Source organism: Myotis nattereri, assembly GCF_964212035.1.
Source record: "Myotis nattereri genome assembly, chromosome: 1".
In the NCBI taxonomy this organism is placed as follows: Eukaryota; Metazoa; Chordata; class Mammalia; order Chiroptera; family Vespertilionidae; genus Myotis; species Myotis nattereri.
Genome location: NC_138075.1, coordinates 53,835,583 through 53,860,157, shown reverse-complemented (window position 1 = coordinate 53,860,157; position 24,575 = coordinate 53,835,583). Strand labels below are relative to the sequence as shown.

Here is a 24,575-nt window from a genome sequence, read left to right as displayed (position 1 = left end):
ACAAAAAAAAGTATGTCATAGTTATTTATTCCACAAATATTTGTTGACTGCCTCCAATTCCACAAATATTTGTTGTCTGCTTCCAATTTATATATCTACCTCTGTAAAGCTGATATTTTGGTGAAATATCCCTAGTTTCTGGGTCTAAAGTATGCTTTGAGGGTAACAAAGGGTACAATAATGGATTGTCATGTTCAGCAGAGAGCTGTGATTAGTTGTTCCCAGCTCTCGGTATTGTGGGTGATTTATGAAAAAAATTAATTGTAAAGTGTCTTCTCCATCTCTACTTTTGTTTCCCACCAAATGAGTTAGGGTAGGAGCATTCATTTGAGTCTAGATATGTTATTGCCACTCTAGAAAATAATTTGTTAGTATGTTACGTGAGTGAGTGTAACAAAAAACACTACTATAGACCAATATACTATTACTAAAAGTTCAGGGATAAAATGAACTATTGAAATAACTGGAAAGGGAGGGGATAAATTTCATAAAAACTCAAATTTTTCAGAAATTAGTGCTTATATCTTACTCATTTTCATGTTGATCATGGTAGATACTGTTTATTGTTTCCATGTCAGGTACTATGGTAACAATAAACAGTATCTATCACAATCAAAATCTATGAGATTGTAATATTAATCTCTTGTTAGAAATGAGGAGCCAAGACTGAGGAAGCTAAATAACTTATTTATACTAGAGGCCCGGTGCACGAATTCATGCACGGGTGGGATCCTGAGGTGTGGGTGAGGAGGGCTGGGACATGATCACCCCTCCAGGCTGGCGGTGGGATGCCCTTGCCAGCCCAGGATCCAGATCCATCCCACTGATGTTTGCGCTAGTTGTCAGGAGCCACCTGGCAACCACTTTTATATTGTTTCTTCCTTACTGAGCATCTAGGGAGGGGAAGGTGGTTGCGGTGCCCGAGGTCGACTTCCAGGAGGCCGGCCACACTGTCAGGATCATGCCGGCAGTGTTGGTCCGTTGGTGCCTGGCCTGTTCTCTGTAGATTGGACCTGCAGGACTATAGAGGGAGTGAGTGGCTGCCGCTGGGCTGGTGGGCCGCTAGGACTGGTCAGTCAGCTGAGCGGTGCTCCCCTGTGGGAGCACACTGACCACCAGGGGGCAACTCCTGCATTGAGTGTCTTCTCCCTGGTGGTCAGTGCGCATCATTGCAACCGGTCAGTCTAGTTGTTACGATCGTTTGGTCGTTTGGTCGCTTAGGCTATTATCTATATAGACTAGAGGCCCGGTGCACAAAAATTTGTGCACTCGGGGGGGTGGTCCCTCAGCCTGGCTTGTGCCCTCTTGCAGTCTGGGACCCCTCTGGAGATGACCTGCTGGCTTAGGCCTGCTCCCGAGTGGCAGAGGGAAGGCCCAATCCCTAGGTGCAGCCGCTGGTTGGGCTCAGAGCAGGGCATTGGGGGGTTGGGGCACCGCCCCCTGTCACACTCAAGGCAGAGTTGATGGGGAGGTTGCGGCGCCACCCCCTGTCACGCACAGAGGAGGATGGATCGGGGTTGGGGAGCTCCCCTCTGTCACGCACAGAGCAAGGTCCATCAGGGGCTTGGGGAGCTCCCCCCTGTCACACACAGAGCAGGGCCGATAGGGGAGTTGGGGCACCGCCCCCTGTCACACACAGGAGGGTGGATCAGGGGGTTGGGGCGCCACCCTCTATCACCCACAGAGCAGGGCCGATCAGGGGGTTGGGGCGCCGCCACTCTCACACTCAGGGCAGGGCCGATGGGGAGGTTATGGCTCTACCCCATCACACACAGAGCAGGGCCTGTGGCGGGGGGTTGGGGTGCCGCCCTCCATCACCCACAGAGCAGGGCCGATCAGGGAGTTGGGCGCTGCCACTGTCACACACAGAGCCGCAGGGCGATCAGGGAGTTGGGGCGCTGCACCCTGTCACACACAGAGCTGCAGGGCGATCAGGGGGTTTGGGCGCTACCCCCTGTCATGCTGATCCTGGTGCCGGGAGGCCTCTCGGCTCTGCTAATCCTGGTGCTGGGAGGCCTCGCGGCTCCGCTGATCCTGGTGCTGGGAGGCATATTACCCTTTTACTATATAGGATAGAGGCCTGGTGCATGGGTGGGGGCCGGCTAGTTTGCCCTGAAGAGTGTCCTGGATCAGGGTGGGGGTCCCCACTGGGGTGCCTGGCCAGCCTGGTTGAGGGGCTGAGGGCAGTTTTCAGGCTGGCGGGTGACTGAAGCTCCCAACTGCTCCTTTTTTTCTTTTTATTCTGGGCCAGCTTTAGCTTTGGCTCCAGCTCTGAGGTCTCTGCTGCTGAAAGCAGGTATCTAGTTTGTTTGGGTTCTATAATCGAAACACTGTATCAACTCCAGCTCTGAGATCCCACTGGCTGAAAGCAGGTTTCTGGGGTTTTGTTTAGCTTCTATATTTGTAACAATGTTTCAAACTGCAAGCTCAGAGGCCGGCAAGGCAGGCAGGGAACGTTGGTTTCCTCCGTCACTGAAGCAAGCAAGCCTCATGTTAGCTTCAAGCTGCCTGGCTGCCTGCCGCCATCTTGGCTGGCAGTTAATTTGCATATCTCCCTGATTAGTCAATGGGAAGGGTAGCGGACGTACGGCTAATTACCATGTTTCTCTTTTATTAGGATAGCTAAGACTTAGGGAGGCCCACTCATGTCCTGTATGTATACCATTTAGTGGATCATTATTATTCTATTCTTAATTGTTATTTCTTAGTCTTAGTCACTCTTACTTGGCATTGCTGTTATTCATAAAATCTCAGAGTTAAAAGGAACTCAGAGGTCATCTACACCAATGTCAGCATCTTCAAATTATTTAGATGCTTTACGCAGTCAACATTCTGCAAAACAGTAACAGATACTCTGGTTTCTCTTTAGATCGCATAAATCTTTCGCCTTTTACTAAGGATTTTCATAGAGAGGAACAATTCTGAGTTTTGAACCAATTTTTGAGGCCTTGAATCTGCAAGGTTAAAAAAAATATCCAATTTATAATCATTTTGCCAGATTTAATGTAAACCTAATACTAATGGCTAAAATTTATTGTGTCACTCTCTTTAGGCAGTGCCGTGAACCTGTTTCATGTATTATCTTTATTATAGTAACTCCAGGAGGTATATCCCACTTTTCCATCTTAGGTAACTGAAGCTCAAGAGGTGAAGTAACTTGCCTAAGCTCACATAGTTGCTATATGATGAATCTGAAATTTTAATCCAGCCAGCTTACTCTCTTAACTATAACACTTTGAACTCTTCTAAAAGTGAAGTGGGAATTCCAAAGTCATGATTTTAAATTTCAGGTTATGTATGTGATTGTATAGTGGCAACTAATGAAGAAATCAAAATATGTGAAAATGTTCTACTTAGTCCTAAACTAAATAGCAATATCTTCTAATAATTATCCTATAATGGAATGATGGGCTCCAAACTTATAGGAGCAGTGCATTGGACTCTCTTGGTTTAGAGTGGCTTTTGCTCAAGGGATGCTGTATTAGTTAGTTGTGAAGAGTCGGATCCTAGAAAAGCTTCACACAAAAAAAGGAAATTTTGCCTGTAAATTTTATAAATATACTAGAGGCCCAGTGCACAAAAATTTGTGCACTCGGGGGGAGGGGGGTCCCTCAGCCCAGCCTGTGCCCATTCACAGTCCAGGACCCCTTGGGGATGTCCATCTGTCGACTTAGGCCCACTCCCCAGGGGATCAGGCCTAAGCTTGCAGTCAGACATCCTTCTAGCAGCCAGGGAGCCCTTGGGGATGTCCGACTAAAGGCTTAGGCTCCCAAGGGATCAGGTCTAAACCATTAGTGGGACATTCTTAGTGCTGCCATGGAGGTGGGAGAGGCTCCTGGCACCACCACTACGCTGGCCAGCCATGAGCCAGCTTCTGGCTGAGTGGCACTCCCCATATGGAAGTGCACTGACCACCAGGGGGCAGCTCCTGCATTGAACATCTGCCCCCTGGTGGCCAGTGCGCATCATAGCAACCGGTCATTCTGCCGTTCAGTCAATGTGCATATTAGGCTTTTATTATTATTACTAGAGGCCCGGTGCACAAAAATTTGTGCACTCGGGCGGAGGGGGAGGTCCCTCAGCCCAGCCTGTGCCCTTTCGCAGTCTGGGACACCTCGGGAGATAACGACCTGCTGGCTTAGGCCTGCTCCCGGGTGGCAGAGGGCAGGCCCAATCCCTAGGTGCAGCCCCTGGTCGGGCTCAGAGCAAGGCCGATTGGGGAGTTGGGGCGCTGCCCCCTGTCATGCACAGAGCAGGGCAGATCGGGAGGTTGCGATGCCACCCTCAGTCACGCTCAGGGTAGGGCCGATTGGGGGGTTGGGGCACCATCCCCTGTCACACTCAAGGCAGGGTCGATGGGGAGGTTGCGGCGCCACCCCCTGTCACGCACAGAGCAGGGCCAATCAGGGGTTGGGGCTCCATACCCTGTCACGCACAGAGCAGGGACAATCAGGGGGTTGAGGAGCTCCCCCCTGTCACTCACAGAGTAAGGCCGATGGGGAGTTGGGGCACCGCCCCCTGTCACAAACAGAGCAGGGCGGATCAGGGGGTTGGGGCGCTGCCCTCTATCACCCACAGAGCAGGGCCGATCAGGGGGTTGGGGCGCCGCCACTCTCACACTCAGGGCAGGGCCGATGGGGAGGTTATGGCTCTACCCCATCACACACAGAGCAGGGCCCATGGGGTGGAGGGATTGGGGCGCCGCACCCTGTCATACACAGAGCCGCAGAGCGATCAGGGGGTTGGGGAACTCCCCCCTATCAGGCACAGAGCAGGGCTGATCAGGGGGTTGGGGCGCCTACCCCTGTCAGGAACAGAGCAGGGCCAATAGGGAGGTTGTGGCCCTGCCCCCCTGTCACACACAGAGCTGCAGGGCAATCAGGGGGTTTGGGCGCTGCCCCCTGTCACGCTGATCCTGGTGCCAGGAGGCCTCGCGGCTCCGCTGACCCCAGTGCTGGGAGGCATATTACCCTTTTACTATATAGGATAGAGGCCTGGTGCATGGGTGGGGCTGGCTGGTTTTCCCTGAAGGGTGTCCTGGATCAGGGTGAGGGTTCCCACTGGGTGCCTGGCCAGCCTGGGTGAGGGGATGATGGCTGTTTGCAGCTGGTCACACACCCTTCAGGGTGGGTGTCCCCACTGGGGTGCCTGGCCAGTCTGGGTGAGGGGCTGAGGGCTTCTTTCAGGCTGGGACTGAAGCTCCCAACTGCTCCTTTTTTTCTTTTTTCTTTTTTTTTATTCTGAGCCAGCTTTAGCTCTGAGGCTCCAACTCTTAGGCCTCTGCTCCTGAAAGCAGGTATCTGGTTTGTTTGTGTTCTACAATCGAAACTCTGTATCTACTGCAGGTCTGAGATTCTGACTAGCTGAAAGCTGGTTTCTGGCGTTTGTTTAGCTTCTATTTTTGTTATTATGTTTCAAACTGCCAGCTCAGAGGCCTGCAGCTGCAGGCGGGGAACGTTGGAGTCCTCCTTCACTGAAGCAAGCAAGCCTCATGTTAGTTTCAAGCTGCCTGGCTGCCGGCTGCCATCTTGGCTGTCAGTTAATTTGCATATCTCGCTGATTAGCCAATGGGAAGGGTAGCAGTCGTACGCCAATTACCATGTTTCTCTTTTATTTGTGTAGATATAGGATGTCCTTATTTCCCCCCTTTTGCCCCCTCTACCCAGCTCTTGCCCCCCACTTCTCTCTGGCCATCACCATATTGTTGTCTGTGTCCATGGGTTGTGCATATATTTTCTTTGGCTAATCCCTTCTTTAAATTCACTTCTTTAAATTTTTATTTTCAGATAAGTGCTTATAACTGCACTATTATATATTTTCTATTATATCATTTAGAATTAAGATATTTTTTAATTGAACCCTTGTAAATTTAAGCACAATTTAATAAATTACACTAGAAGCAATTAGGAGATTTTTCATGTAATGCAGATACATTTCAATTAATATTTTATTAATTTTTAAATTTTTTAATATTTTAATTTGAAATAATATCATACATCTAAAAAAACGATAAAATACTACAGCATATTATATATACCCTTCACCCAATTTCTTAGGTGTTAATAATTTAAACATAACCATTACACAACTAACAGAATTTGGAATATATTTTTCTTATAATCTCTTTAATGTTACTTAATCCATTTACTTTGTTTTTGTTAATCTTCACCCAAGGATGTTTTCCATTGAATTTTAAAGAGAGGGAAGGGAAAGGGAGAGACACATTGATTGGTTGCCTCCTGCACATGCTTTGATAGGGACTGGGGATCAAGCCAGCAACTGAAGTACATGCCCTTGACTAGAATCGAACCTGGGACCCTTCAGCCCACGGGCTAATGCTCTATCCCTGAGCAAAACAGGCTGCAGCTTAATTCATTTATCTTTAATCTATATGTGTCTTTATATTTAAAGTGGGTTTTGTTTTTGATTCACCCTCATAATCTGACCTTTAATTGGTGCATTTATGCCACTGACTTTCAGAGTGCTTACTGATAGAATTACTACCATATCAGGCGGCTTCTGGGTCTTCTGGGTCCCACCCTGCCTTATCTTTTTTTTTTTTCTTTTTTTCTAAGACATTTCAATTTATTTAAAAGAAGCCAATATACAGGATATAAAGGGTATGATATTTACAACAGTACAGTAAATAGGTTGATTTCCCAGTAGGATCAGTAGTCTTTCAGTGAGTATTAACCCCCTTTCCCCTTGATGCTCGACCCAGCTGGCAGACAAACAGCAACAGTGGGGTGGGATGGGACTGCAGGATAGAAAGTCTCCCTGAAGGGATTAAAAATCACATAGATGCTAAAATGTTCAGGAAGGGGTCTTGGGGTGAGGGGTGCCTCTGCCTCATTCCTTTGAGGGCTTGGCAGCAGGAATGCTGAGGGATTTGCCCCAAACTAACACACGGCCCACCCTGAGCCTGTAAATCTTTCACCCATGGAATATTCCCTTCCTGAGAGAATCGGCCCTAATCCCTCAGCCAGTGCCTGGAGGAGCTGCCCAGGCCATGGACACAACCAGGACTGTGGACATTTCATGGCATTTCCACTCCCACTCCAGCTGCCTAACAACTCTGCACTGCTCCCCTCACCCACCTCCCCCGTCACCCCATCAGGATGCCGTGCACAGGAGGGGACACTGGTTTTCCCATGCAAATTGGGAACTGGCTGTTTCTGTTTTCTAGAGTAAAAAGGTTCCTGTGGGTCGGGTGAGGTCTCTGCTTGGCAAGAAGTTCTGTAACAGAGCCACTGACCACACCCACCTCCTCTGGGCATGGAGCAGCTCCGGCCCTCAGAGCTCATCTCTCCAGCAGAACTGAAGGGAAGACCGTGTGTACCTTTCTGCCCCTCACCCTTCACATGCCCAGAACCCTCAGTGTCACACTTCCTAATTCCTATCACTGTATTTCTTTAGTTCCATACTGTTTTACTAATCATGAATCTAAACAGATTGGTTCAAAAGGAGATCCTTCTATTTTTAAAGTAGCTGGGGCTTCTGGGGGAAGGCCTTGCCTTGCAGCCTGGACCTGCTGATGAGCAGATCCCGGGCCCCAAGGCAAGACTCACTACAGGGGCTTCTGGGGGCGGGCCTTGCCTTGCAGCCTGGACCTGGTGATGGGCGGTTCCTGTGCCTCAAGGCAAGATCCGATGCTGGGGACGGGCCTTGCCTTGCAGCCCGGACCCGCTGATGGGCGGTTCCCGGGCACCAAGGCAAGATCCGATGCTGGGGACGAGCCTTGCCTTGCAGCCTCAACCCGCTGATGGGTGGATCCCGGGCACCAAGGCAAGACCCGCTGCTTGGGGAGGGCCTTGCCTTGCAGCCTGGACTGCTGATTTGCGGTTCCCAGGGCGCAAGGCAAGACAGGCTGCTGGGAGCGGGCCTTGCCTTGCAGCCTAGACCGCTGATGGGCGGTTCCCAGGCCGCAAGGCAAGACCGGCTGCTGAGGTTTCTGGGGGCGGTCCCCACTGGGGTGCCTGGCCAGTCTGGATGAGGGGCTGATGGCTGTTTTTAGGCTGCCCACACCCCCTTTAGGCTGGGGGTCTCCACTGGGGTGCCTGGCCAGTCTGGGTGAGGGGCTGATAGCTGTTTTTAGGCTGCCCGCACCCTCTTTAGGCTGGGGGTCCCCACTCGTGTGCCTGGCCAGTCTGGATGAGGGGCTGAGGGCCGTTTTCAGGCTGGTGGGTGACTGAAGCTCCCAACCCCTCCTTTTTTTCTTTCTTATATATTTTTTTTTTATTCTGGGATTTATTTACCTTCTATGGCTGTCACTGGAGCTGAGAGCCAGCTTTAGCTCTGAGACAGGCTCCAGCTTGAGGCTGCGGCAGCTGAAAGCAGGTTATCTAGGCTTTGTTTAGCTTCTATAATTGAAACTCTGTTGCCATCACTGGCACTCTAAGCTCTGAGCCAGCTGCCAGCTGAAAGCAGGAATCTGGGGTTTCTTTCGCTTCTATAATTGCAACATTGTTGCAAACGGAGCTCAGAACTGGGCTGCTGCAGGCCGGGAACATTGGCTTCCTCTGTCACTGGAGCAAGCAAGCTGCCTGGCTGCCCGCCGCCATCTTGATTGGCAGTTAATTTGCATATCCTCCTGATTAGCCAATGGGAAGCATTCGGCGGTTAGCCAGTGGGAAGGGTGTCGGGGTTATGGTCAATTTGCATGTTTCTCTTTTATTAGATAGGATAGAGTGAGCCAGATGTTTATTTTTGGCAGTTTGTTTTAAGGAAATATAGGCTGCCTGTTGGGTTAGTGACTTGGGTGCCAATGAATACTTTTTTCCCTTTTTATTGTATAAAATTTTTCCACGTGCTACTTATAAATTTGCGCTTTATAACCTCCTGGGGTATTTACTGTAAAGATTCCCACCCTGGATACAAGAAACCAAGATGGCGGCATAGGTAAACACCTGAAATTGCAGCCTCGCACAACCACTTCAAAAATACAACTAAAAGACAAAACGGACATTATCCAGAACCACTGGAAGGCTGGCTGAGTGGAAATTCTACAACTAGAAGGAAAGAGAAAAGCACAGAGACTCAGAGGAGGTGCGGAAGTAAAGTGCAGAGGTACAGAGGAGCACGCGGAAAGGGCTGGCAACTGAGGATGCGGTTGTCTTTTTCAATCAGGAGGGAGTCACACGCTCTGAACTCCAGTTCCGGGCGAGTCTCTGGGGACCCAGACTCATACAGGTAGAAACTGGACTGTCTGGCATTGGGCGGAACTTGAGGGCAGCTTTCTCTCAGGTGCTTGCAGCGATTACCCCGGGACACTGAGACCCGGGGCCTCTTAGGGAAGGACTGAGGATCAGCCATAGCTGTTTGCTCCACCCTGTTGATTCCCTGAGACCCCACCCAACCCAAGCTGTGCACAGAGGCTTTTGCATATGAAAGGCCTGGCCCTTAGAGATCTAAAATTACCTAACAAACTGAAGCTGGGTCAGAGAGACCCAGAACATCCAATAGAAGGCCCAAGGCCCCACAGCAGCTTGCATTGCTTCATAGCTGGGCCTCATCTGGGCACCTCCAAACCCCAAACAAACAAGAGGAATCTGCAGATCTCTCCACAGCTCCTGCTGGGTAGCCTCAGGCAGAGGCTAAATTAGCACCTCCTTAGAGATCCAAGAGCCAGCGTACCCAGTGGTCAGAGTGGGACCATCCAGATTACAACTCCTCAGATCCATAAGGGATACTCAGGGGGCAGACTCAGTGAGCACCAAAGCCGCACTGAAGCAAATCTTGCCCCAGAAGGGTGTCTCCAGCACAAAAGTTCTCCCACCATAGACACAGCTTCATTCTCACAGCCAGTTGGCCTGGAGGTCAATTCCTCCCAGTGATACCAACAACAATCAAGGGTTAACTACAACAAGACTGTGCACACAGCCCACAAAGGGGTGCACCAAGAGTGTCCACCTCAGGTAATTGGGGAGGCTGAGCCACTGGGCCCTATAGGACACCTAGCACAGAAAGCCACTCTATCAACACAGGGAAGCAGCCAAAATGCGGAGACAAAGAAACAGGTCACAAATGACAGAAATGGAGGAAAGCAAACTACTGGATATAGAGTTCAAAACCACGGTTATAAGGTTTTTCTAGAAACTGCCGGTAAATTTAGTGAGACCCTCGATAAATCTAGTGAGACCCTCGAGGATATGTAAAAGGACCAACTAGAAATTAAGCATACACTGACTGAAATAAAGAATAATATACAGAGATCTAACAGCAGACTAGAGGATCACAAGAATCAAGTCAAATTTTTGAAATACAAAGAAGCAAAAAACACCCAACCGGAAAAACAAAAAGAAAAAAGAGTCCAAAAATATGAAGATAGTGTAAGGAGCCTCTGGGACAACTTCAAGCGTTCCAACATCTGAATTGTGGGGGTGCCAGAAGAAGAGAGATAGCAAGATATTGAAAACATTTGAAGAAATAATGACAGAAAACTTCCCCTACCTGGTGAAAGAAATTGACTTACAAGTCCAGGAAGCACAGAGAACCCCAAACAAAAGGAATTCAAAGAGGACCACACCAAGACATATCATAATTAAAATGCCAAAAGCAAAGGACAAAGAGAGAATCTTAAAAGTAGCAAGAGAAAAACAGTTACCTACAAGGAAGTACCCATAAGACTGTCACCTGATTTCTCAATAGAAACTATGCAGGCCAGGAGGGAGTGGCAAGAAATATTCAAAGTGATGAATAGCAAGAACCTACAGTCAAGATTACTTTACCCAGCAAGGCTATCATTCAGAATTGAAGGTCAGATAAAGAGCTCCACAGGTAAGAAAAAGCTAAAGGAGTTCATCACCACCAAACCAGTATTATATGAAATGCTGAAAGGTATCCTTTAAGAAGAGGAAGAAGAAGAAAAAGGTGAGGATAAAAATTACGAACAACAAATACATATCAACAAGTGAATCTAAAAATCAAGTGAATAAATAATCTGATGAACAGAATAAACTGGTGAATATAATAGAATCAGGGGCATAGAAAGGGAGTGGACTGACAATTCTCAGGGGAAAATGGCTGTCGGGGTGCGGGAAGAGACTGGACAAAAATTGTACACCTGTGGATAAGGACAGGGGTGGGGGTAAGGCAGAGGGTGGGGTGGGAATCGGGTAGAGAGCAGCTATGGGGGGGAAAAGGAACAACTGTAATAATCTGAACAATAAAAATTTTTAAAAAACCAAAAAACAAAACAACATCATACAAAATGAGAAAAAAAAAAAAGATTCCCACCCTGACTTTAAATGGGTTTCATTCTTAAACAACTCCATGTCTTTCATATCATCTATGACCCAGGAAAAGACCATGCTTGTTTTATTCCCATTTTTACAGTTTTCAAATATAAATTATACTTTACATCAGCTTTCTCTCTGTTTAATAGTAAACACTTCTGAAAAATCCTGAATTTGACCCATTTTTTGTGAAAATATTAGAAAGCTGTACTTATCACCCATATTTTTTTACAATAAATAAGTTTTAAATTTTAAATTTTACAGGTAGTAAAATTAAAATACCAAGTAAGGCTGAGTAGGCATATGAAAGTGTTCATGTTTCCATTTATACTAATCATTTGTGTCTTAGAAAGAAATATACTTTCTCTGTGTAGTTATTTCTTGGAAATAGATATAAACATCCAAGGGTAAATTGTACCATAATTGGTGCTGAAGTTGCAGTTGTAACCACACATTGTTAAAGTAAACTGGTTTCTCAGTGTGATGTGGACACTAAATTTATGTCTCTGTTAAGGAATTAGGTTATGAAAATCACCTCCTGCACGGAATACCCCTCTGCAAATGAAACTGAGATAAATGATATAAAGTGCCTAGTGTAGAGTCTAGACATAGTAATTGGTACTTAAGAAATGTTAATTCCCTTTTTTCACATATGCTTATTGGTTTGTTGTTTTCTTTCTTATTTCACTTTGCTTGCTGTCATCTTTCCAAATTTATGGAATATGTATTTCAGAATATATCATTTCATTAGGACCTATTCTGCACTGGAACCAGTTGTGAAGAATGTACCCCCATTCCTATATTCACTTGCTTACTCCTAAATATTGGAAAACAAGAGAGGCAGTAGGAGGAAAAATTATTTCCTGTTCATTTGAAGTCTGATTTTTTCTAATACAAATGCTGATGAAATATACTGTTTTTTATGTGCAGATCCTTTGCAAGCAAAGAAAGTCAGAAAGGTGCCTCCTGGTTTGCCTTCTTCTGTAAGTACCCATTTTTTTTGACTTTGTGGTAATCAAACTGATTTCAGATATTCAGTATTTGCTGGGTATAAGGATATATTCGACTGGTGTCATTAAGCACACTTCACACAATCAGTTTGCTGCTTAACGGAACCATGCATTGAGATAAATCTGCATTTAATGTTAGGTTTTTAGATTTCTCTGCAATGATTTGTAGCTTACTCATAGGCTTTTACTCCATGTCCCTGTCATTTGAATTCCCCTCTTGGGAAGAGGACTAGGCCAGTAACTGTCAAAGAAGATCTCCTGTACAGGTCTTTTGATGTTTAATTAGTCATTATGTTGCTGAACAGGAGGACAGACAGAGATTAATAGCTGAGAATCTTAGAAATTTACATTTGTAATAATCCCAGTGGAGCTAAAGACATTAAGATTCGGAGGACATGTTCGGCTCAGCTTGCCTCAGTAGGACTGAGGTTATTAATATGCATAAATCACCAAGTCAGATGTTCATTGTGAAGCCCTTGTGGATTTTAAAGCCTTCATTAAGCCTTTCCTAACTTCAGCCTAGCATCAGGAAAGCTTTCAAGCAACTAGTTTGTTGATCCCTCTTTGCTCCAAAATGTATCCTTTGAGAATTAAGAGTGTTCATGAAGGAGGTTGGAAAGATTTGGTGAACAATTATTAATGGTCATGATAATCTAATGCTGTAGGGGTGTTTATGCTATTAAATGTACTTTATTCTTTTAAAGAGTAAAAGTATTTGTAAATTAACCTACATCATAAATCCACCTACAATTTAAAAATCCCTGGTGTGAGGAGGGAAGATATTTTTTCCTTTCCCTTTGCTTAAAGCAAATGGGGAGTGGGGCCTCAATCCAAAAGCCTGGTAGGGTACATCTCTTTGTTGTGTAAATGGATGTTGGGCTTTTATTTGGCAGTACTTAACACATGGGCGCAGGTGCTGCTGGATGAGTCACTGCTCATCGAAGTATACGCAGAATGGAATATCCGGCTTGGCAAGTCGTAATCTAGAAGGAGCAGCATGGATTTGAGCTTTTCATTTTTTATTGAGGCTGAAGTAGAGATATCATCTTTTGGTTGTTTGCTTTCCTTCTTTCCTGTGTTCTTCCCCCGCCTTCTCTTCCATGTGATACATGAAAACTCAAATTTGAAATCCTCTTTGAAAATCAGTTCCAGATGGATCTGAGTTTTATGCAGTCTAGGGCAGCTGTGCTCTGAACCTGCAGCCTACCTGTAAGGTTGGGTTGCAGCTGCAGGCATTCTTAAAAGCTTTTGCTTGCGTAAGCACTTGGGCCACTAGAGGCTGAATAGCTGCTTGATAAACAAAATGAACACAATGCCTCAAATCATTATTCCCGAAGACAGAAATTTTTTTTTCAGCAGTAGCTAAAAATAGTTGGGCAATTTACATTTTAACAGTTGTGTACTATGCAGGGATAGGTGGTTCAACCATAGAACCCATGATTTCTGCTAGATTAACAGAAATCATATTTAAAACTGACAGAATTGCTAAAACATATAACTGCAATTTTCTTGTAATTTATTGTTATAATTCTATAAGAATGGTAAGAGTTAAATTACGTATCAATATTTAGTGGAACTACACAGGTAAGGAAAAAAATCACATTAATACATGCAGAATTCATCTATTTCTTCTTAGTGTGAGATCAGTTTTAAGAAACAATTTATTTTTAGTGTTTCATAGTTCTTTCATTTTTAAACCAAAAGGGCAAAATGGATAGATAGAACAGGCTGGAAGGAGAATAGACACTGGAGTTCGCTAGCATTCCCAATGACAACAGCATTCACCATATTGTCTCAGGTGTTCGGGAGGAGCCTCAGAGATGGAGAAATTCTGACAAAACCTTGATTCCTTTGAGAACCATTAAGAAATTTCAAAAGTCAAGCCTATTTATATATTGTATTACTAGTTACAGTACTAGGGATTTATTTGATAGTTTTACAGAACAGAATAGAATTCAGTTATTTTAGTTCTGTATTTAACATCAACTTCAAACCTGATCATACGACTTTGAAACTATGCTGAAAATAGTATTTACACATATTGAATGCTATCGTTAGGATATATAAATAATAAATGCATTTTAATTCATTTAAAGTATATTTTAGATTGGATTCTATGTTGAAATCTCAAGTTTTTAAAGTAAATATATTTTTAAAATCTTTGAAAACAGATACCTTGGTAAATAATACCAAAATATACACTTCTGAGAACACTTACAGTTAATACTATTTACCTTTTCAGTGTCTAAAACAGGGGTGGGCAAACTTTTTGAATCGAGGGCCACAATGGGTTCTTAAACTGGACCGGAGAGCCGGAACAAAAGCATGGATGGAGTGTTTGTGTGAACTAATATAAATTCAAAGTAAACATCATTACATAAAAGGGTACGGTCTTTTTTTTTTTTTTTTTTTTTTTTTTTTTTTTTTTTTTTTAGTTTTATTCATTTCAAACGGGCGGATCCGGCCCGCAGGCCGTAGTTTGCCCACGGCTGGTCTAAAACAATGGGATTTAAAGTCATGGCTTTCTATTTGAATGTTTTTCCTGAAATATATGTAATTTAACTGTGTGAATTATTTTTTAAATGGGTATAAAAATGAAAATGGGCTATGTATATTTTGTTTCATGATTATTTAGATATTATACTTCCCAAACTAAACTAGAAACTTGACAGTAACATCTCAGATTTTAAGGTTTGCTGCTTATCCACTCTTATCTTTAATCTGTAAAATACATGTTAACTTTACTAAAGACACTGTGAAAGAGTTAGTGTTAGGGGATCTCTGAGCATTTCCCATTGTGGTGACAGAAATTGTCTAAGTCCCAGAGAATGTTAAAATCGCAAGTTCCATTCTCGGGCCAATGTGAGTCATTGTCTAATTTATATTGTGGCCAGGCAGTATTAAAATAAAAGATAAGGTGCTTTGTCAGGTCCTCTGTGGAAAAGCCAAGTGTGTTAAGATGGAGGATCCTGGGCAAGTCCAGAAGGGAAAGTTACTGGTCTTAGCAAATGGAATGTGGTTAAAGTGAAAGGGAATATCGGTTACAAAATGATCTAAAGGTCAGTTTCCCAGGAGAGGTATCGATTCAATTGTTTGATCAGACCTAACAGTACCACTCATAAAAAATAAATAATAGGGTAATTTACTACATGCAAGGCATTGATAAACTACATAATCTGACCATAGAGCATTGGTTAGAGGCCTTTTCTTTTTGTAAGCCATGGTATTTTATAAATACAGACCTCAGTTCCTCTATTTCTCTCTGCAGAACAGCTGAATGGTAACTTCTGTCTGTGGATGAAGGTCCAATAAGGGTGTGTTGACATTATTAAAGCAGTATGTACAATTAGGAGATTGATGTCTGCTCAGATCTACTGGCTCAGTTATTGATTGGTTGGTTGTATGACCAATCATAACGTTATCCCTTAGGAAGCTTGGAGTGGGAAATCTGAAGTTCTTTCAGAAAATGCTAATTACTAAGGGTTTTAAAACTGATATGCTCAATACATAACCAGAAAATCGCCTGGGCTAAGTGGCTCCTTAGATTGGAGTGTCATCCTGTACACCAAAAGGTTGTGGATTTGATCCCTGGTTGGGGTGCATACGGGAGGCAGCTAATCAATGTTTCTCTCTTACATAGATGTTTCTTTTTCTCTCTCTTTCTCTCTCTCTCTCTCCCAACCCTCTTCTCTAAAAAAATCAATAAACATATCCTAGGATGAGGATTTATTTTTTTTAAGGCATGTGGGGATCGTTTTCTTCCTACTGATGAAGAAATGATGTTCTTAAGCACATTTAATTTTCTACTGGCTTCTCTAGACAGGTTGAAGTATTGAATAAGGTAGACCTTTATAGCAAAAACAGTAGAATGATGGTTAGATATTGAGAATGCAAACATACATCCTTCAGGGAAGTTACTATCTGAGAAACAAGCAGTCAGTGAATTAATTGCATTGCAATGAGGCAAGTAAAGGTGTATACCAAGTGTTCTGGAAACATGGCTTGTGAAAAGGGCATAGAGATGTGAAAAAATAAACATGTGCTCAGGCCACATCTAGAAGTACAGCATTACTGGATTCTGTACCAAGTACAACCTTTGTACTTTTCCTATAGCAGATACATTCTCCCATTCCAAAAGAGGATTAGTGAATACATAAGACCAGTCAAGATATGAAACGGGATAAACACTCATGGCAGTCTACCTGGATAAAGGCCTAAAGTATGCTTATGGCCAATAGATCATAGAGGCATTTGTGATTAGTAAGGTTACTTGCGAGTCTCTCCAAAGGCATGGGCAGTACTTTGACTTTGTGGGTTGTTTTCCTTTAGGATTCCTGAATCTCCTCTCCCCTTCGCTAACCACCAACTCTAGTCTTTGTTCTTTGTATACTAGCTGTTTTTCATCTGTATCAGATTTAAGATATAACAGTTAAGGAAATTTTGAAGCACTGAGTAGGGATTGTAGGCAGTTGTGTTTTTTTCCTTAGTAATTTGTGAAAAATTGAAACGTTTGCAATATATTTGTTAGCATCCTTTACAGACTCAGTGTCACTCTGTTAGAAGTGCAGGAATTACCAGGTGAGGATTTGTAGCCACTATCCTTTGTCATCTCAATGTTTAGTCTTGGCCACATAAATCTATGATAACTAATATCCTCTTCTTACAAATAAAGAAATTCAGACTTAGAGATACTCAGGAACTTGCCGAAGATCACATGTAGAGCCAGTGACAACCTAACAATGTCAAAGACCATTTTCTTTTTATTTGAATGCTACTATGTATTATGTATCTTGTTTTACTCATAAAATATCATGTTTAGTATATTGAATTTAAAACATAGTTTATTCTTTCAATTATGTTTTTGTTGGTCAAATTTATTTTTAATTGGTTTTGTTGTTTAAGGACCTATCACCAAGGGTTGATTTAGAAAAAGCACAGACTTCCATATAAGCAGATGATGGATTTTATCGGGCCTCAGCTGCTTTTTATTTTATAACCTTGAAGACATTGCTTTCAAATTATCTGAATACCAAGTTTCTATTTGTAAAAGGAGAAATTAATGCCCATTTCAAATGGTAGTTTGAGGACATTATGTGCTAGGTGTAGAATAGACACTCAGTAACTGTTCTTTATTTTTGCTAGTTCCTACCACTACAGTGTGAAATTTAAAGAAACTTTAGCATTTCATATTTACAAAATTTTGTTGAAAAGCAAGGAAAAATTTGAAAATATAAGGAAGGATAAATTGAAGCTGCTATTGTTGTTTAAAAGCATTCAATTTCAGAAAAGAAACCTATGAAAGGAAGGAAAATGTATTGAGTCAAATTCTGCCTAGAATTTATACTAATTATTTTTGTTTTCTAAACTATCAAAGTCTATGTCTTTTTTGTTTCTCTTTTTTTTAATCATTGGTTGAACATCCTGTGAGCCTCTGAAGCATTTCTCAGATGGAGAGAAGTGTCTTTGCTTTTTATTCTTTATTTCTTAATTTGGTATTAGTATTTCCAAACATATATCTATTTTTAAAATATGCTACAGAAGATGCAGAATTCTGAAGTAAAAAAGAAGCGAGACACTTTTCAGATTTTTATCACCTGAAAGTTAACACTATCTAGGTGTTAGAATGCCTTTAGACAAATTTCTAAAGTTATATTCTGGTTCAATAGCTTTTGAACATCAAATCCTACCTGTGCATCAAAATGACATGTTTCACTCATTTGAAAATAACTAGTTTGCAGTCCCATACGTAGGCTGTTAACAGAATCTGTTTGTTTCTTTATCAAATGTTATTCTGTCCTTTGTTCTGTTTTTAAGTGTGTATATATTTGCACACAAAAGCCATTACAGTTTATCAGCTCAAAGTGTATTTTACCATCCCAGCCATCAAGAAAAATATATTTTTCTAACTCTCCCCCTTTCCCCCCTATTACTTTACTGTTTTGAGATGAATCAAAGCAGCTTAGATTCCACCTTTTCTTGCTTTGCTACAGACAGGTACAGAGGTCTATATCCTTTGGATTGGTAATTGACTACAGTTTAAGAAATGATGCTTTCTGTTTTCCCAAAAAATTTATTTAGTTGGAAATGGCTTTTTAAAAAATTTATTGATTTTTAGAGAGAGAGAGAGAAGAAGGGAGGAGGTGGGGGAGGAGAGAGAGAAATCTGTTTGTTGTTACACTTATTTATGCATTTACTAGAGGCCCAGTGCATGAAATTCATGCACAGGGGTGGGGATTGTCCCTCAGCCCTGCCTGTGCCTTCTCGCAGGCCCTGGAGATCGGGCCTAAGCCGGCAATCAGACATACCTCTTGCTGTCTGGGGCTCTCACAGTTCAGGACCCCTTGCTCCTTACTGCCCGCCTGCAGTGGAGGCGGGAGAGGCTCACGCCACCACCGCTGCGCTCGCCAGCCATGAGCCCGGCTTTTCTGGCTCCGCGGCGCTCCCCCTGTGGGAGTGCACTGATCACCAGGGGGCAGCTCCTGCATTGAGTGTCTGCTCCCTGGTGGTCAGTGCACATTATAGCGACGGGTCATTCCCAGTCATTCTGCTGTTAGAGTCAATTTGTATATTTCCCTTTTATTATATACTAGTAGCCCGGTGCATGAAATTCGTGCACTGGCGGGGGGGTTGTCCCTCAGCCTGGCCTGAACCCTCTTCAATCTGGGACCCCTCAGGGGATGTCCTGCCCTCCCCCATCTGTCCCCCAGCTTGCCTGCTCACCCCCAACTGCCCTCCTCTCCTGGCCTGATCGCCCCTAACCGCCTCTGCCTAGGCCCTGCCACCACGGCTTTGTCTGGTAGGACATCCAGAAGGTCTCCTGGTCTAATTAGCATATTACCCTTTTATTAGTATAGACTAGTAGGATTCTTTTTTAAAATATTTTTTTATTGATTTTTTTTTACAGAGAGGAAGGGAGAAGGAGAGGGATAGAGAGTTCGAAACATTGATGAGGGGGAGAAACCTCGATTCAGCTGCCTCCTGCACACCCTCCACTGGGGATGTGCCCGCAACCAAGGTACATGCCCTTGACTGGAATCGAACCTGGGACCCTTCAGTCCGCAGGCCGACGCTCTATCCACTGAGCCAAACCGGTCAGGGCAGGATTGGCTGATTCTTGTTATGTGCCCTTACCTGGCAATTGAACCTGTAACCTTGGCATATCCGGAAGACACTCAGACCAATTGAGTTATTCGGCCAAGACCAGAAATGCCTTATTTTTTCATTAATATGAATTTTGAGTCATTTTTAGTATTAAATTTGAAATATTAGGGGCACTCCTTGAGATAACTAAGAAGATATCCTGAGGTGTTACCACAAAGACCACTAAACCATGTCCAATGAGCCAGCATTTTCATATGCAGACTAAATAGAATTAGTGAGACTATTAAGTAGAAAAAGTTAGAATATTAAATCCTGAGGTTGGCTAACCTAAGATTTTTTTAAATAGGAGATGACAAATACTTTCTGGAGCTGGTAGAAATAAGTAATGTGGAAAAACTACCAGTGTGGCTCATTTGGTTGGGTGGTATCCTGTGCACCAAAAGATTGCCAGGTTTTTTTTGTTTGTTTGTTTGTTTGTTTATATTTTTATTGATATTTTTACAGAGAGGAAGGGAAAGGGATAGAGAGTTAGGAACATCGATGAGAGAGAAACATAGATCAGCTGCCTCCTGCACACCTCCCACTGGGGATGTGCCTGCAACCAAGGTACATGCCCTTGGCCGGAATCGAACCTGGGGCCCTTCAGTTTGTAGGCCGATGCTCTATCCACTGAGCCAAACCAGTCAGGGCAAGATTGCCAGTTTTGATACTGGAGTTGGGGACACGGAGTCCCCTTGTGAGTTCTGGTCCTACGAAGTTTGAAGAATAAATTTGCAGACTAAAAGATTTTAAATAAAAATCTTAGTGATTGCACAATAAACAGTATTTATTCTCAGCTCCATCTTCAGTAGAACTTCATGAATGAACCCTTTAGTTCTTAAACATAAGTTGGAATAGGTTTTTGCTTAGCTCCTATGGCAGACAAACATAGAGGATACACAACAACTGTAGGTACTTTAGAGTTTCTTATGTCTGGCTGTTAGATAAGCTGTCTCTATTTGAAGGCTACCATGATATAAAATTTCCAAAATGGTCAATTCTTTCTCTGAACTTATAGGTCAGACTAGCAGAAAAATTTTAATATATAAAGGGAATGGTTCTAAAATTCATTCCAAATTTATATTCATTTTGGTCAGTGAGTGAAAGATTTTCTTTATACATAAGTAAGAAGAAACTGCCACTGTTTATGCTGACAGTAACTACTATTCAGAACAGTGCCAGATTGTATCATTGCAGATAATAAGCTTTTAATTCATAGTTATAAGATGTTCATTTTTGTGATAAGCCAGTGATGTCTTTGATCTAGTTCAAGTAAAAAAGCAGAAGGAGAAGTGACCAGTGAGTCCTATGTATCCAATTGTTTGTACTGATGTGAAGTGGTTGTAGAGTGATAATTGTTATTTTCTGACCTCTTTTTAAAGAAGAAAGAACAGGGCTGAATTTCAGAGCTGGCTTTTAAGGTTTATTGAACTCGTCAGCTGCTAGTTTTTCAACTTGTTGAGACTTCACAAACCAAATATATGGATGTTTCCCTCTCAAGTCAATGTTTCTTTCCCTCTCCTTTCCTCTCTCTCTAAAAAAAAAAATCAATAAAATATCTTTAAAAATTTAATAAAGAAATGTTACTGTCGGGAGGTAGAAGAGGCTAAAGGGGGGATAAATAGTAATGAAAAGAGACTTGACTTTGGGTGGTGAACACACAGTACAATATACAGATGATGTATTATAAAATTGTACATGTGAAACTTACATAATTTTATTAACCAATGTCACCCCAGTAAATGTAATAAAAAAATTTTTTTAAAGAGTGCTGGCTATCTGAACCAGTAAGGAAAAGGGGTGTGTGTGTGTGTACGTGTACATGTACATGTGCGTGTGTGTAACTTGTATGGTTTTTAAAGTGTATGTGGTTGAATTCTGTAAATGCTTTTTAGAGTTTAAGCCCATCCTCAGGGTTTTCAACATAAATAGAAATGTGAAGTTTTTTCTTTTTGTTTTTCCAAATGAAATTTAGGTTTATTTTTTCAAGTAAAAGGGAAGAAGGAATAAATTAAGAAATTTTAAATTTTATTACTGGGTATGTTTGGGGCTCTGGATTTCATTCAAAGTTAGGGAAGGCATTTACATCCTGAGTAATGTGCTGACATAAAATTTGCCATCACTGATACTCCGTTTGTTTGATTTTACTTTGAAAAGTCATTTGTTATCCTATCTAATAAAAGAGAAAAATGGTAATTAGCGTACAACCGCTACCCTTCCCATTGGCTAACCAGGGTGATATGCAAATTAACTGCCAGCCAAGATGGCAGCCGGCAGCCAGGCAGCTTGAAACTAACATGAGGCTTGCTTGCTTCAGTGAGGGAGGAAACCAACGTTCCCCGCCTGCCTTGCCGGCCTCTGAGCTTGCAGTTTGAAACATTGTAACAAATATAGAAGCTAAACAAAACCCCAGAAACCTGCTTTCAGCAAGCCGGGATATCAGAGCTAGAGTTATACATTGTTTCGATTATAGAACCCAAACAAACCAGATACCTTCTTTCAGCAGCAAAGGCCTCAGAGCTGGAGCCAGAGCTAAAGCTGGCCCAGAATAAAAAAAAAAAAAAGAAAAAGAAAAAAAGGAGCAGTTGGGAGCTTCAGCCCTCAGCCCCTCACCCAGACTGGCCAGGCACCCCAGTGGGGACACCCACCCTGAAGGGTGTGTGACCAGCTGCAAACAGCCATCATCCCCTCACCCAGGCTGGCCAGGCACCCCAGTGGGGACCCTCACCCTGATCCAGGACACCCTTCAGGGAAAACCAGCCAGCCCCACCCATGCACCAGGCCTCTATCCTATATAGTAAAAGGGTAATATGCCTCCCAGCACGGGGATCAGCGTGACAGGGGGCAGCGCCCAAACCCCCTGATCGCCCTGCGGCTCTGTGTGTGACAGGGGGCGGGGCCACAACCTCCCTATCCGCCTTGCTCTGTTCGTGGCAGGGGAAGGCGCCCCAACCTCCTTTTCAGCCCTGCTCTGTGCCTGATACAGGGGAGCTCGCCAACCCCCTCATCGCCCTGCGGCTCTGTGTGTGACAGGGTGCAGCACCCCAACCCCCTGATCAGCCCTGCTCTGTGGGTGACGGGGTGGTGCCCCAACTCCCCTATCAGCCCTACTCTGTGAGTAACAGGGAGGAGCTCCTCAACCCCTGATGGGCCCTGCTCTGTGCGTGACAGGGGGTGGCACCACAACCTCCCCATCAACCCTGCCTTGAGTGTGACGAGGCGGTGCCCCAACCCCTCAATCGGCCCTACCCTGAGCGTGACTGAGGGTGGCATCGCAACCTCCCAATCAGCCCTGCTCTGAGCCCGACCAGGGGCTGCACCTAGGGATTGGGCCTGCCCTCTGCCACCCGGGAGCAGGCCTAAGCCAGCAGGTTGTTATCTCCCAAGGGGTCCCAGACTGCGAGAGGGCACAGGCCGGGCTGAGGGACCCCCCCTTCCCCCCAAGTGCACAAATTTTTGTGCACCGGGCCTCTAGTACTTGTATAATATCTAATTTTGAGGAGTGTAATCTATATATATATATATATAAAAGCCTAAGTGATCATTACTACCAGATGACCAGCCAGTCGCAATGACACACACTGACCACCAAGGGGCAGACGCTCACTGCAGGAGCTTCCCCCTGGTGGCCAGGGTGCTCCCAGGGCCAACTTCCCATGACCGGCCAACTTCCCACGGTCCCTCCCCCCAGCCAGCTGGCCCTGATCGGCCCTGCTTGTTCCTCCCCCCTGGCTGGCCAGTGTCTCTCGGTCCTGGCCCGATTGGCCCTGATTGCCGGCCAGGCCTAGGAACCCCACTTGTGCAAAAATTCGTGCACCGGGCCTCTAGTATCCTATATAATAAAAGGCTAATGTGCTAATTGTCCAGTGGTCAGTTCAATCAAAGTGTAAAATGCTAATGATATGCTAAGGCCGCTCAGATGCTCCAACTGGTAGGTTAGCTTGCTTCTTGGGTCTGGCTGATTGGAATTGAGCGAGTCAGGCCAAACATGCCCTGGAGCCCTCCCACAGTCCTTCCCCAGCTGGTCACCTCCCACATCACTCACCGACTCCAGTCGTGCACCAGTGGGGTCCCTCTGCCTGGCCGGCCCCCTCTCGCAATCCGGGACCCCTTGGGGGATGTAGGAGCCAGTTTGGGCCTGATCCGGCAGGCCAGACCAAGGGACCCCACCGGTGCATGAAATTCATGCACATTAAAAGGGTATTAATTAGAGGAAATATTTTAATATTGATATTTGCCTTTTCTCTATAATAGAAGTGTCAGAGATGAAAGAAAATTAGTAAAATGTATATGAAAATCTTCCTCCTGTCAAGTCTGGGGCACGTCATGGGATCTAGAGTCATGTCCCCGCCCACCTGCATGCACCTCGAAATCACGTGAGACCCAGACCCGGCCAGCCCCACCCCCATTGGGCGAGATCCAGACCCAGCCGGCCCCACCCCCATCAAGCCCCGCCAGGTGGGGGATGTAGCCTGAGGTCCCCCATCAAGCTCCAACAGGTGGGGGATATGACCTATGGCCTGAGGTCCCCCAGCCTGGCACCGGGGTCGGGGGCACGGCCTGAGGTCCCCTAGCCTAGCACCGGGGCGGGGAGCGTGGCCTGAGGTTTCCTGTCAAGCCCCACCAGGCGGGGGCGCAGCCTCAGGTCCCCTGCCTCGGCCCAGCACCACGCAGCCTCAGGTCCCTGCTGATTCCTTGTTAAGGCTTGTTACGGGAACTCAGTCTCTGCTGTGGGCGCAGCAGTTTGTGTTACGGGATCCCCCCTCTGCTGAGGGTACAGCCATCTTGTGTTTCAGAATCCCTGCTTCCACTGTGGGCACAGCAGCTGTCTTTGTTATGGTGTGATGGCTAATTTGCATATTCTCTCTTTATTAGATAGGAGATTTACATCAAGAGTCACCACTCTTAACACATTGTTTGCGGGTAGTTTTTATCGCGCGCTAACAAGTGGCGCGGGCCATTTTTGCTAATTTTTTGCGCAAATGGCAACGTTCAGTAAAATTACGATAACTTTAGTTTACGTATTTATACGTTACCCGCATTCTACCGCTAGTCTATAAAAAACGTATTAATACGTGTCCCGCGCTCTACTACACTGGTAGAACGTATAAATACGTAAAACGTGTAAACACGTTTCCCGCATACAATGTGTTAATATTGGGCAAACTATTAGCACATGATCACACTGCAT

General features: G+C 44.4%; 1 protein-coding gene across 3 annotated transcripts in view; it reads left to right on the top strand.

Moving 5' to 3' along the window:
• Positions 1-24,575, top strand: part of TCF12 (transcription factor 12) — a 361,079-nt gene that overhangs the window by 260,971 nt on the left and 75,533 nt on the right. For all 3 annotated transcript variants that reach the window (XM_081093085.1, XM_081093086.1, XM_081093087.1), the window contains one exon: positions 12,165-12,217. In XM_081093085.1, the coding sequence (XP_080949211.1) occupies positions 12,165-12,217 (53 nt within the window). The remainder of the gene's footprint in view (positions 1-12,164; positions 12,218-24,575) is intronic.